Consider the following 15,065-nt stretch of genomic DNA (forward strand, 5'->3'; position numbering starts at 1 on the left):
CCATTCAGCAATCATAGCAATCTGCTGGAGCTTGCTGAGAGGCTGTGAGAGCCTTAACCTCACCTCAGAGCACTCGTACCTGCTGTCAGACTGGCAGGAGTCCAAGCCTACACTGCACCAAGCTGATGCATGAACCTGTACCACCACTCTGACATTGGACGGTTTCCACACGTGTTTTAATAGAAACTGAGGGATCAGCCATCCAATGTCGTGTCAACATCCGGTCCCCAGTTTCTCTCACGGAGTCAACCAGCAGTTCCATGCAGTAAAGAATGGGCTCCAAGCTCTGCAATGAAGGTGGGCCAGGACTCCTCTGTGCCCCTTGGCTTAGACAGCAGGCTTTCCGAGAGGCTTACAGCTGCACCCAGCTTTAGTGTAGATAGCCACCAGCTTTTTTCTGAATATCACCCCCACTGGAGTCCTTGCCTGAATCCGTCACCTCGCCCTCTAGCGAACTGACACATTGCCCCATGCACTTGAGCCATTGACTCACCACCTGCAGATCCCATCTCTATGTCACCCTCTAAACTGGGCTTGTGCCAGCATCTGAGATGGTAGCTGCAAGCACCAGATTAAGTAATGACAGGTGTTCTTCCTCAGTCTTTTCTCAATCCAGAACATCAACCTCCTAGTGCCTAGGTAGAATCTAAAAACCCGTAGACACACCGGGCAGTGTGTGTATGTGTGTGTGTGAGAGAGAGAGAGAGAGAGAGTGTGAGTGTCTCTCTCTCTCTGTTTGTGCGTGTGTCTGTATGTGTGTCTGTCTGTGTATGTGCGTGTGCCTGTGTGCGTGTATCTGTGTGTCTGCCTGTGTTTGTACACGTGTGCGCACGCGCATATCGGTGTGTGTGCACACATGTGCGCGTATCTGTGTGTGTGTGTGCGTGCACGTGCGTGCCTCTGTGTGTGTGTGTGTGTGTTTGAGGGTGGGAAATCAGAGGAAGCACACGTACACAGTTAAGCCATCAGTCCCTTGTGCAATCTCACAGACTGGAATCACAATGAAGGGAGCTGGGAGAAAGGTGCATTAAGTAGGAATAAACTGCCATACCCTGGTTTTAACCTCACTCTGGCCAGTGCCTGACTGGCCACAGGCCCTTTCCATGACGGCCAGAACTGTCTCTGTCATGCAGCCTGGCCCCTGCTGGTTGGCTGCTTCTGCTGCCACCTTCTGTGCATCAACTAGTAATGCAAGAGCAAGTCTAAATTTGTCAGAGAAACTGGCAGACAGAAAGCAGTTGTAAGAAAAAGCTGACAGTGTGCACAAGTTGCAAGGTGTCAGCAGTGATTGATAGGTTATCGGTAGGTGAGCAATTAAGGTTGTGGGGCACTCAGCAGGACGTGAGGTTCAAGATGCACCCACTGACCTTGACCACCTGTATGAAGCCAATGCAACTCTTTTGACATTGCATTCAGGTCCTAGACTCCTTGCATTGACCACAATGACTGACCAGTCCAACTGCTTTTGTAGCATCTTCCTGGTGATATTCTGCTGATGAAATAGGACCTCTCTCCTTGTCCTATACCAAATCCTCCAGTGCAGCACCTGAAAACCTTGGGTCACGTTCTCTGGTATACTGTACCACTTCAATAGGTACTTCCTGGTCTTCAACTCCAGCACTCGTCCCTGCTGCAGCTAGCAAGCATGTTGTCTTTTCAAAGATGGCATCTAGTTTAAAGCAGAGTAGGTCAATCTTAAGAGACATTGACCTGGGCCTCCTGCTGCATGTAGCCACCCAGCAGGGACTTCACTGTTGAGCTGAACAGCACAATCATTATAACTGGCATCACTTTAAGTGAGTGTAGGTTATCACACTTTGTCATTCTTTTTATTCATTCAGAAGAGGACAGTGTCCCTGGCTAGGCCAGTATTTATTGCCCAGAGGGGACAGGAGTCAACCACATTATTGGAGTCACATGTAGGTCAGACCAGGCAAAGACAGCAGATTCCCTTCCGTCAAGGACGTTAGTGAACCAGACGGGCTCCCCCCTCCCCGATGATCAGCAATGGATTTGTGATCATCATTAGACTCTTAATTCCAGATATTTGTCAAATTCAAATCCACCATCTGCCATGGTAGGATTTGAATCCCGATCCCCAGAACATGATCTGGGTCTCTGGGTTAACAGTCCAGCGATAGTACCACTAGGCCATCACCTCCTTCCACCAAGTACCTGCAGCTAGTTTCAGTGACTATTTTCTCTTGCCTCCAGAATGCTCGAAATATGTGGTGGGTTAGACATGCCCCACCAAGAGGGGAAAGAACTGCAAAAATGTACAGTAAAACTTGGAAATGAACATCCTGGTCATAATGGAGGTCCATTTTCAGGCATACAAGAAAACCAGTTGTGCTATTTCCAGTTTTTAATGGCTTCCCTAGAGGAAAAGTGAACAGGAAAGCTCCAATTCTCTCTCTGAACTACTGAGTGTTTCCAGCCTTCTCAGTTTTTATTTATAATCAGGTCAAGCTGTGGAGAGACCAGTTCATCTCTCAGAGGGAATAATAAGACCCAATATTGTTCACTTACAATACACACCAGCAGTATGGGAATACTGCAACTAATGAATACTGCCTCCTACTGGTCAGAGAACATTGGACTAAGGGAACACAACATGATACCCATTTCAACTCACTATGCTAAGTCAAGGAGGAGAGAGAAAAAATAACAAAACAAACCCAGGCTGGTGTCCAGCTCAGATCACTTCGGGAACTGTGTGACTATATGGAGGCTGCTCCAAAAATGGTTCGAATTCAAGTACAGACTTAGATCAACACCTATTACAACCTGACACTATTGGGTCAGTTAGAATTGAAAGCTGCAAGTTAGAGCAATACATTCGGGGTATATTTGAAAGCTAATTTGTTCAGTAGGATCACAAAGATTGTTGTAAAATAAATAGTGTGCTTCATCATCAATTCGGGGCTGCGAACATTGAAGTTAAGTCTTAGCTGAACAATTAGTTATCAGTCAGATATTTGACACATAGTAACCAGAAGTATTGTGACTATCTCTTGGGAATAGGGAAACTAATTACAGTTTTACTAGACCCACAATACATCTCCTAATGCAATGCAAGCTGCAACAGGAAATCCTCTCTGCAATGGGTAAAATGACAGCATTAAGCAAAGCCGAAAGTGTCCCTGTGTTAGATGGAAGGCCCATGCTGAATTACCGAATCTCAACCAGGGGCAATGTTGATCTGTGACGTAAAGCTAGTAATTCTGGGTTTTAAGCAGGATAGAAAATGGAAGTTAAAAGAACCAGAAGATTCCTTATTTAATCAAGAGAATGAAGCAAAACACTACCACCTAGCTTTTAAGTTGACCCTTACAAAGTTTTTTTTAAACCAACCTTTTCAGCTTGTCTTTACTTGTTGAAGTCTCCCTTCAAAATGTGAATACATAACTCAGTCAAACCGGGGTTGCATCCCCTGCTTGTTGATTCTGGCCTTACCAATTACATTCCTATTTTCTCCCAGTCTGAAAGAATTAACTCATTCATTGGTTTCTGTCAGATCAGGTAGAAAAGCAATGAAAGTCCTTTCCTATTCCTGGATCTCTAAATCTCTCCCTTCTGTGATCAAAGCAAATCTGAATGCCTGGCCTAGCAACAGCAGAAGCCTCTTTCTTGAAGATGCATGGTCAATAGTTAACACACTCAAACTTAGTCTGTGCTTGTACACTGTTCTAGGTATCCAGGATTCCCATCAGAAATTGAAAGTATGTTTCTTTACATAAATAAATAAGGGACTAACAGCCATATGATGCCTCCGTCTGCATTATGAAAAACTAGGACGACATGGATGCATAGATGCAGCCTGTATGGGACAGCTGCACACCACAACCAACACATTAATAAGCATCTAAAAGATACTTACACGAACGAGGAGCTGAAAGAAGCAGGAATGCTTGGGGATCAGCACGTTGATACTGACCCACTGCCCACTCCCTTCCCAAGTTCAAGCCTACACAAGTCCACTTTCCACTCGTCACAGCTTAGTGCTGGTACAGCAGCACTTAAATAATTGCACCAGACACGAGGAACATTTTCTAGTGAGCATTTATTTGCCTCTTCTGATAGACACATTGTACACTTGGCATTGCAGGCTTTGCAGAAACCCAAATGCAGATTAATATCTCAATAGCCAGCTGAATTCAGTTTAGATGTACAAAACTGTGGAACCATAGCTCAAATCCAAAGTAAAGAAAATTCTCTGAATGTGGTTTTATGAATTAGCTGTGAATGCTGCACGTGTCATCACCTTAAATAGAAACATGTCGACTCCATCCCATTACATTCACTAGATTGGAAGATTTGTCTTAGTTGTTTATCAAGGGTGATGATGTCAGAGAAAATGGTCACAGTGATGATGCTCATGCGGCAGTATCATATTCTACCTCAATGGCCACCCTGGTGAAGCCATCTGTTGTTGCACTATACAGACCCAGGAGTCCCAGTTTTACCTCCTGCTCTGGACTGAGTCATCTAACGCTCTGAGATCTTTCCATTTTTAGCTAATGCTATGAGGTTATAAATGTTTATTAGGTCTAGTGAGGAGGGAATGGCTCCATTTAGAATGAGTAGATGTGGAAAAATGGAGTGACAAACATGTTTAAGCTGCACTGAGATGCAAACCATTACTAAATGGCCAATATTCACCCTCTGAGCATGCATATGAATAGTGGACACTTTGATGTTACAGAGATCTGCTTCTCCAAGTCAAATGAACTCAAGCACAGACTCATTGAAAGAGAAAAACAAAAACTTATGCATCAAAGAGTAAGGGTTTATAATAAAACTTTAAAGCGTGTCTATCCATAATATAGTTGGAAAAGCGTAAATAAAATTCTTTAATAAAGCTACAGAAAGGCAAAGTGACCGACAGACTTGAAATGTGATCTGCCCTTTAGTTGTTTAGCCTGATCTCAATTGCTCATGGGTCCATCATTATCACCGTTGTACCTTGCCACTTAAACTGCTCCACCATATTTAATCTCCTTCATCATGTTCTTTGGATTTTAAAATGGCTTAATGAGTTGTTGCTGATCAATCAGTTACATAACCTTTTACAAATTCACAATCCCAAAAGTGAGCAACTATTGAGGCCCATAATATGGTGAAGACAACATTTCAGTATGATAACAAGAGTGCTAAATAGCAGGAGTATTAGCAAGAGTAAACTCGGCAGCAAAAAGTATTGGTTATTAAAACAAACACTAAGAAGAAAGACTTGGTGTTGATTTGCTAATTGACTTTCGATGTATGGAGATATGCTTTTTCTTTCAGATTCCCTTGCTGGATTTCAAGATTGAAAAAAGGCCATTTGTTCCATTTGGACCATTGATCCTCTACCTCTATAAAAGAGTTCTCCAACTATTCCTGCTCCCCTGCCCTTTCTCACTTTTTAAACAATCTCTTCAAATATATATCAAATTCCTTTTTGACAATTATCAGGTAAACACATGTCAAATTGGCTCAATAGTAGCACTGTCCCTTCTCGATTTAGACATTTGTGTGCTCAAATCTCATTTCAACATTTGAACATACATTCAAGGCAATACTTCAGTGCAGTACTGAGTTACCAAGACCCCAATTATCCATTCTGAGGATGAACAAGATTGCAAGGCTCTTTAACAATCCTTTTGATCAGGATGTGAGCTAGAGCAATACGATTCTTTAGCTTTGTGTTATGGTCAACAATTTCAACCTCTCCTTGTTAGCAATAGTGGAGTAGCAGGAGAAAATACAGCCTCACTATTAAACTCCATTAGTAACAGTCCGTAGTTACCAAATGACACTGCCCTTCAATTAATACCCAGAAATACTAGCCCTTCTTAGCTGCTTTAAGACACAACCTATTGCTGGTATTCATTAAAATTTGTAACCCTGATACACTCTAAATTATAGGTTACCTTCTTCCACAACAACTACTTGCATTTATTGGTAATTTTAATGTGGCAAAACATCCCAAGGTATATCACAGGAATATTATCAATCAAAAATTAATGCTAAGCCACTTAAATGGGATATTAGGACAATCGATGAAAAGTTTGGTCTAAAAGGAAAGTATTAAGCATTACCTTACAAGGAGAAGAGACAGGTGAAGCAACTGAAAGTTTAGAGAAGGAATTCCAGAGTTCAAGGCCTAAGAAACTGAAGGTATGGCTGAATACTTAAAATCAGAGTTAGAGGGAAGCTAGAATTTGAGAAAGGCTGAAAACTCCAACGTTTGTGCAGCTGCAGGAGATTGCAAAGGCAGAAAGAGAGGTCATACTGGGAGTTGAGAAGACGGATGAGAGTTTTAAAACGGACTTGTTGCCAGGCCAGGAATTAATGTATGTCAGCAAGCACGGGTTGATGGGTAATTCAGTACGAGTTGGGACACAGGCAGTAGAGTTTTGGATGGACTCTAATTGATGGAGGGCGAAATGTGGGAGGCCGGTCAGATGGGCTTTACTATACAGGGTTTTAATTAATGTTCCAGAGGTGGACACAATTGGAGGTTTTTAAAGTGGAAGTTGGCAATCTCAGGCATGGAGTGGTATGTATTTGGAAGCCCAGTTCTTAGACGGGTACATCCAAGGTTCCATCTCCAGGGATAGATGGAATCGAAGGTGGGCACCTGGAGAATATTGAAGGCAATGGCTTCAGTCATCCCAACATTTAGACAGAAAGATCTTTTTCAAACTGTAGTTCAAACAGTCGGGCAAGCACTGTGACAGATCAGAGATGGTGGAGGGTTCCAGAGAAAGGGAGGCACAGCTGACAGCCTACATGTAGAATGTAGCATACTTTGAGAAGTTGTTACTGAGGGGGTAGGGGGTAGCATGTAGTTCTGAAATAGATGGGTTACAGGGATTGATCCTTATAGTACATCAAAGGTAATGGTCCAGGAGCAGGAAGGAAAGGCCACTGCAGTTCATTCTCTGGCTATAAAAATGGAACAAGGCAAGTTCAGTCCCACCCAGCTGGATGCCAGAGGAGAGCCATTGGACGGGGATGGCCTAATTAACTAAACCAATAAAATAAAGGGGTGGGGGAGTTTACGTATATACTTTTCTGAATTAAACAGTAACTAGAAGGTGAAAATGGCGGTCAGAGGCATCACGTGCTCAACCTACGACATGTGGTTACTCCGGGAGAGTTCAGCTGTCCCAGATTATTTCATTTGCAGGAAGTGTGTACAACTTCAGCTCTTAACAGATCGCTCAGATCGACTGGAGCAGCAGGTAGACACAGTTAGGAACATGCAGTAGGCTGAATGGGTCATGGACAGGAGTTTCAGGGAAGGTAGCCACACCCAAAGTTGAGGCAGATAGATGGGTGATGGTCACAAGGGACAGGCAGTCAATGCAGGTGCCCCCTGCCCCTCTTGTACAGGTATACTGCTTTAGGTACTGTTCAGGGCGGGGTGGAGTGGGGAATGCCTATCAGGAGATGACAACAGCAGTAGTCAGAAGAATGGCACCAATTCTGGCTCTGTTGTACAGCAGGATGGTTCGAAGTGCAGGCAAGCAGTGGTGGTCGGGAACTCAATAGTGAGAGGCACAGACAGGTATTTCTGAGGCTGCAAACAAGACTCCAGGAATGAAGTGTTGCCTCCCTGGTGCGAGGTTCAAGGATGTCTCTGAGCATGCTCAGGACATACTGAAGAGGGAGGGTGAACAGCCAAAGGTCATGGTATACATGGGTACTAATGACATAGGCAGGATGAGTGACGAGGTCCGGCAAGGAGTTCAGGGAGCTAGGTTGTAATTTGCAAAACAAGAACGTCCAGGGTTGTAATCTCGGGATTACGCAAGGAATAGGAAGATAATACAGTTTAACACTTGGCTAAAAAGCTGGTGCAGGAAGGAGAGTTTCAGATTTTTTAATCATTGGGATCTCTTTCAAGAGACCTGTAAACCAAAAATAACGGGTTGCATCTTAACTTGAGGGGCACCAGCATCCTGGTGAGGAAGTTTGCTAGTGCAATTCAGGTGGATTGAAATTAATAAGGCAGGGTGTTGGGGACTAAAGGAACAGATCAGAAAATGAGCAGAAGGTAGAGGTTAATAGGATAAACAGGCAAGGCCATCTCACGGCCACGGTGAGGGAAGGAAGCACAAAAGATCAAAACGTGAGTTGAAAGTTGGAGTAAATGATAGAGATGAGGCTCAGTGTTATCAGGGATTAATGAATAGGGATGGAGAGTGAGAAAAGTGTGGTGCACAAGAAAATATTAAAAGACAAAGACAAACCAGTAGAACTTATTTGAAAACCTTGTCCCTAAATACACGCAGCATTCAGCTGATGGCACAAATAGAGACAAATGAGTACAACCTGGTGGGGATTACTGAAATGTGGTTACAGGAAAATCAGGACTGGGGAGTTAAATATCTAAGGATACTCAGTATTCTGAATGGACAGACAAGAAGGAGCAAAGGGTGGAATTGCTTTATTGGTTAAAGATAATATCAAGGCTGTATTAAGAAATTATATTGGCACTAGGGACCAAAATGTTGAATTAGTCTGGCTGGAAATAAAATTCAAGGGAAGTAACCCCTTGGTAGGACTAATTTACAGGCCCCTTCTAAAGTACGGCATACTATAAATCAGGAAATAATGAGGGTTTGTGAGAAGGGCAAAATGGTAACTATGAGTGATTTCAATAAGCATTTGTTGGGATTAATTAGCTTGGAAAGGGTAGCCTCAAACAAAGGTTCATAGAATGTATGAGGGACTGTTTCTTAAGCAATATATCATGGAGCCAACCAGAGAACTGGTTATTTTAGATTTGGTATTATGTAACAAAGTAGGCTTGATAAATGGTCTTATAGTTAAGGATCCACTTGGAAGGAGAGACAACAATATGCTAGAGTTTCAAATTCAGATTAAAAGAGTGAAGACAGAGTCGCATACGGGAGTTTTATCGTTAGGCAAAGGTAAATTATAAAGGCCTGAGGAAGGAGTTGGCCCAAGTGGTCTAGGCAAAAATATTAAAAGGTAGGACAGTTGAAGAACAGTGGCAAATGATTAGGGAGGTACTAAATATCTCCCAATTAAATTGTATATTCCAGAGAGGAAGAGGAATTGTGAAAAGGTGAAAAATCATCCGTGACTTAACAAAGAAGTCAAGGATAACTTAAAGGTAAAAACTAGGGCATATAATACTGCAAAAGTTAGTGGCACTCTGGAGGATTGGGAGAACTTTAACTGTCAGCAAAGCATAACTAAAAACAAAATCAAGAGTTAAGATGAACTATGAAAGAAAACTAGCATCAGCACTGATACCAAAAACTTCTATAGCATATAAAAAGTAAGAAATAGTGAGAGTAAATGTTGGCCCTTTAGAGGAGAAAAATGATGAGGTAATACTGGGAAATCAGAAATGGCAGAGGCACTAAACCAGTGTTTTGTCTCTGTTTTCACAGTGGAAAATAATAATTTCTTCCTAAAAACCACAGTTACTGCAGAGGAATTTGGAGAAGGTAAACTGCTGGGATTAAAGGCAGACAAGTCCACAAGGTTTGATGGCCTGCACCCTAGGGTATTAAAGTAGGTGGCAATAGAGATAGTGGATACATTAGTCATGATTTTCCAAAATTTCCTGGATTCTGGAAAGCTACATGGATTGGAACTATGCTACTGTAACATTCTTATTCAAAAAAGGAGATAGGGAAAAGTTGGGAACCTACAGGTCAGTTAGTTTGATCTCTGTTGTGGTGAAGTTGCTGGAATCAATCATAAAGGAGGAGGGGATAACTGAACACTTGGAAAAACAAAGCTCAATTCAGCAGTGTCAGCACGGTTTCATGAACGGCAAGTCATGCTTAACAAAATTGCTAGAGTTCTTTGAGGATGTAACCAGCAAGGTAGATAATGACGATCTGGTGGATGTGGTATATCTAGACTTCCAAAAAGTATTTGACAAGGTGCTGCATAAAATACTGATCCAGAAGGTTAGATCCCAGGGGGTTAAGTGTACAGTATTGGCTTGGGTAGAGGATTGGCTGACTGATAGAAATCAGAGGGTCAGGATAAATGGGTTCTTCTCTAGTTGACAAACTGTAACTAGTGGGGTGTTGCAGGGTACAGTTCCTGCTTGCAGTTCATTCATATAGATTGTAAATACTTGAGGTTCAAGTGTAACATAGTAAAGTTCACAGATGATACTAAAATAAGTGGGAAAGCAGGCTGTGATAAGGAGATAAAGAGTTTACAGATGAATATTAATAGATGAGGAGAATGGGCCAGAATCTGGCAGATAGAGTTTAATATGGATGAGTGTGAGGTTGTCCATTTTGGCTGAAAAAACAAAAAGGCAAATTTTTATTGAAATGGGAAGCAGATTCAAAGTGCATCAGTGCAGACAGATCTGGGAGTGTTTGTGCATGAATCTCAGAAAATGGGAATGCAGGTGCAGCAAATAATAAGAAGCGCAAATGGAATCCTGGCTTTATTGCAAAAGGACTGGATTATAAAGTTAAAAAAAAGTGTTGTTACAGTTATACAAGGCATTGGTGAGATCACACCTGGAGTACTGTGTCCAGTTCTAACTCCATACACGAGGAAGGATATAGTGGCACTGGACGCAGTTCTGAGGAGGTTCACCAGGGATGAAAGGGCTGTCACATGAAGAGAGCTTGAATGGCTTGGGCTTGGGCTTGGACTCGGACTCGATGAAATTCAGAAAAATTGCAGGGGACGGGGTGCTGATTGAAGCAAATAAAATGCTAAAGAGGATTGATAAGGTGGACGTGGAACAGATGCTCCCCCTTGTGGGACTGTCTCAAACAACAAGGCATAGGTATAGAATGAGACCAGATAGGTTCAAAACTGAAGTGAGGAAAAACTATTTCTCTCAGAAGGTTATGAATCTGTGGAACTCACTGCCCCAGAATGCAGTGGAAGCAGAGTCAATCGACAGATTCAAGAATGAAATAGATATGTTTCTGCTGAAAAGCAGAATAAAGGGCTATGGGAAGCAGGCTGTAAACTGGAATTGAGGCCAGGATAAGATCAGCCATGATTGTGTTAAATGGCAGAGCGGGCTCAAAGCTGACACAAAGTGGAGCTGCCTATTCCTGCTCCTAATTCCTATGTTTCTAAGAATAGTGTGGTCAACTCCATCAAAGGCTTCAGGCATGTTAAGATTAATGAGGAGGGCTAATTGGCCATCATCAGAAAAGAGGGCAGACTTTAGTTGCAGCACAATTCAGCTTGCCTACAATAACGCAGCCACCCAATCCAAGTACCGAACCTACCATACAACCTGCCAGATCGCTGAAGGAACCACATATGCATTGCTGGCCCTGATCTTCTGGAACAAGTACATCAGGTTTATAATTGTTACTCAGGTCAAATTGGACTCAACCTTCTACGTTCAGGTAGCTTACTGGGGCCAATATTGTGCTGACTCTCAGTATTTAAGCTATGCATTTGAAGTTGCTTCCATCCAGCTCTCTGTGTTCGAAATTGTTGCTTCTAAAGGGTTTGTAAACCAGCTATCTTGTTCAAGCATGAAGGATATCAGTTTGTCATGCACCAGTTATAACCTATAATGGAACTACAATAGATATTGGCACACTGAAACAACCAGTATGTGATATTACAAAGGCGTCACAAGTATATTTGTTCTGAATTTATATGGGATCTATTTTTAAAATTGTAAAAGTATAGACAAAAATGATAGAAAGCAATTTAAGTAAATCTGCGCCAAAATATCATCCAGTAATGTGTTAGGATGAAGAAGTGAGAAACATTCTACTCCTAAGTAATCAGGGGTTCTGAAGAGTATAAGAAAAATAATTAACCTAGAGGGTAGCCTAGAGGGGGCAGCAGAAGACACTTGAGAACCTTTCTCAGTAGCGTGAAGGGGTAAACTTAATCTCTATCTACACTTCCCGCTGCCTCAGGAAAGCAACCAACATAATCAAAGACCCTTCCCACCCCAGTTATACTTTCTTCCACCATCTTCCATCGAGCAGAAGATACAAAAATTTGAAAACATATACCAACAGATTCAAGAACAGCTTCTTCCCTGCTGTTATCTCTCTTATGAACAGACTTCTCATATATTAGAGTTGATCTTTCTCTGCATCTTCTCTGTACCTGTAACACTATATTCTGCATTCTGCTCTATTACCTTGATATACTTTTTGTATAAAGGTATGATTTGCCTGGATAGCACTCAAAACAATACTTTTCACTGTATCTTGGTACATGTGACAATCATAAATCAGATCAAATTCACAGGAACAAGAGAGGGATGTGGAGAATGGATTTAATAATTATGTAGATAAGCCTCTGAGGTGAGTAATGTGATCTCAGTAGATATTTGCTAGTACTGTGCGAGGAGGTTAAGACCTATACAGCACAGAGCATGCTGCACTGCAGACTTACCATGCAGTATGGTAATCAATATTGTTGTAAAATAACCTAAAAGTCTGACCTGAGTTATATGAAGATTCAAAGATCCCACTCTTGAACACAGCAGCGGTGGTGCAGACTAAGTCTAAAGTAGACAAAGGTATTTTCTCAGGAAAGTAACATTGGGCAACCGTGAGGCAAGATTGAGAAACCATGAAGCAAAAATCTCAAGGCTTCTCCAATGTATTCATTTGATGACAACAAAACTGAGGAATAATCCAAAGAGGGCCATGTTCATGCGAGTCCCTAGGTCTTCCATACCCCTTTCGATGCCATCAAAAACCAGTATAATCACCTAGATGGGAGTTATGGAAGATGTATTTACACAGGAAAGAACAGCTTCAGATCTCCAGTTCAAGCAGCAACAGCTTCAGGTGAGGACTTTCCTACACACAATGGGCCCCATTGGTGACAACATCCTTACCTCGAAAGACATGGATAAAACCTCACAAATTTCCAGTCAGTTCTAGCAGCATTTGATTTTTACTTTAATTCCACGAGAAACCTTGTTGTTCAATATTCCCATGTTAACCAGTGGTCCCGGCAGCTAGGGAAATCGGCAGACTCCTTTATTCATGAAATATGTAGACTGGCCAGTTCATGTGACTACAGCACACTGAAAATGAGCTTAGTCAAGATTGAAGAGTGGTCGGAATCCTAGACAACAAATATTCTGATTTTTCACCATCTAAAGAAGGCTTAGTATTGGAGCAAGTGGTCCAGCAGACTAGGAGGCTAAGAAACTGAATGTGATTTCAGGCCATGTTGCAGCTCAGTCTGAGCCCATCAGTTGGCTAGGCCTCAAATATCCCCCAGGCCAATAAGAAACCCATCAAAATTGGGGAAAGGGTAGGAATTGCCATTTTAAAATGCTAGCACTGTCATGCCAGAAGATAAAGCAAAAAATAAAATTGCCGAGCAAGGGGCACTCAATGCTTTCAGTATGGCACATTTAGTCATTTTCAGCAGTTTTGCAATGTAAGACTAAAAATTAATGGGTCTCACCCAAAACAAAGAAGTGGCCATTAATTGACCAAGAAGAAGATAACATTGAAGTTACAGACTTTGTTTCAAGTTTCACGTAGAGGGTGGTGCGTGTATGGAATGAACTGCCAGAGGAAATGGTGGAGACTGGTACTATTGCAACATTTAAAAGGCATCTGGATGGGTATATGAATCGGAAGGGTTTAGAGGGAAATGGGTCATCAGGTCAGCATGGACAAATTGGACCGAAGGGTTTATTTTCCATGCTGAACATTTCTAGGACTCTGAGTCAATATTGGTGACCTACAGCAGATGATGATAATCTAGACAAGGATTTATTGGTCGCTAAGCTGGAAGGTCAAGACATTTGATACAATTTTTTTCCTTGGTCAAGTGCAGCTTTTATTATGCTGCCTAACAGTTTAGAATGCTCCACACTGTACTTCCTTGACCATCAAAAATCAAGATCAAGGTCAGGGAAACTTTCAGTAAAAGGTCAATTTGAAGCAATACTTTCCAACAAAGGTCAATGTATAAAGAAGCCTTTTGACTTTTAACAGAATCTGAACCACTCCTTGCTAAGTTGATGAACGTGTCCAACTAGGTATTCTACCAGATGTTCCAGCTCATGTAAAAGACCCTCCATACCAGATGACGTCTACATTCCATCCTGTGAGGGATTACTTCTGTCTTTTCAAGGTACACAAGCCTTCACTTAAAGGGGATTAGACGACATTTTGTGAAAATTGCCCACACTTTCCTTTGCCAGTTGAAGTTTCATGCCAAAAAAATTGGATGTCATTTTTCGAAGAACTTCCTCAGCAGTGTCAAGAGTTTGATCAGCTCAGTGACCCCACTCTTGTCATGACTGAAGAGGACTGGTTTCTTCTCTCTTCCGAGGTTCCTAATCAGGAGACACACACTGTAGTGAACCCAATAGCATGGTACTATCAGCACAAGTTTTATCAGTTAAGGAAGAAAATCCTGTGGTACCTGACTCTCCAGTTGTTGATACAAGATCTCATTGATACTCTTCTATATCAGAGCGAGCAGAATTCTTCACTTACTTCAATGGTGAGCCCAATTTGTATGACAACCACTGAGAATGAGAAACACTACACTTGTCTATTGATGTGATGGAGGTTCCAGTGCTTTCAGCTCTACAGGGTGGTCACCATGACACATACAGAGTGCGCCTCATGACATTGACTGACGGGACAGGGAATAGCAAACTGCAAAAAAATTCTTCAGCTGTACTGAAGCATGAGAGTGATGTGTTGCTTTCCTATGCGAGACCAGGGGAATCTTCATCTCTGTCTACTGTTCCAAGCACACTGTCAGAAGCAACTGCAGTCAGTGTTGAAGCTTCTCTAAACTCATATTTTCATCCAGAATGTTTTGTTGTATCTACAAATGCCTTGACAACTCTGACTGCAAATCTTCCCATTCAGCAGAAATCTCTGAGGAGATTAGTGCTGATCCTTCTCAGACTTTTGCAGGTCTTTTGAAGCAGTAAATATACATCCTGCAGTCCTCCCAATGGCTCAAGCCTCTCTGCATCCAAAATTTGAGAATGCAGAATAACAACCACCAGATGTCCTGGTGCTGCCAATGTAGTTGAATGGCGACTCTCCTCAGCTTTTCTCCAATGGTGAAGCTTCACCATT

General features: G+C 42.1%; 1 protein-coding gene across 1 annotated transcript in view; it reads right to left on the bottom strand.

Annotated features, from left to right (window-relative positions):
• Positions 1 to 1,027: 1,027 nt before the first annotated feature.
• Positions 1,028 to 15,065, bottom strand: part of LOC109919318 (ALK tyrosine kinase receptor-like) — a 134,793-nt gene continuing 120,755 nt past the window's right edge. Inside the window, exon 11 of the mRNA XM_048600463.1 lies at positions 1,028 to 1,182. Within this exon, the coding sequence (XP_048456420.1) occupies positions 1,028 to 1,182 (155 nt within the window). The remainder of the gene's footprint in view (positions 1,183 to 15,065) is intronic.

Source organism: Rhincodon typus, chromosome 8, assembly GCF_021869965.1.
Source record: "Rhincodon typus isolate 14 chromosome 8, sRhiTyp1.1, whole genome shotgun sequence".
Classification (NCBI taxonomy): Eukaryota; Metazoa; Chordata; class Chondrichthyes; order Orectolobiformes; family Rhincodontidae; genus Rhincodon; species Rhincodon typus.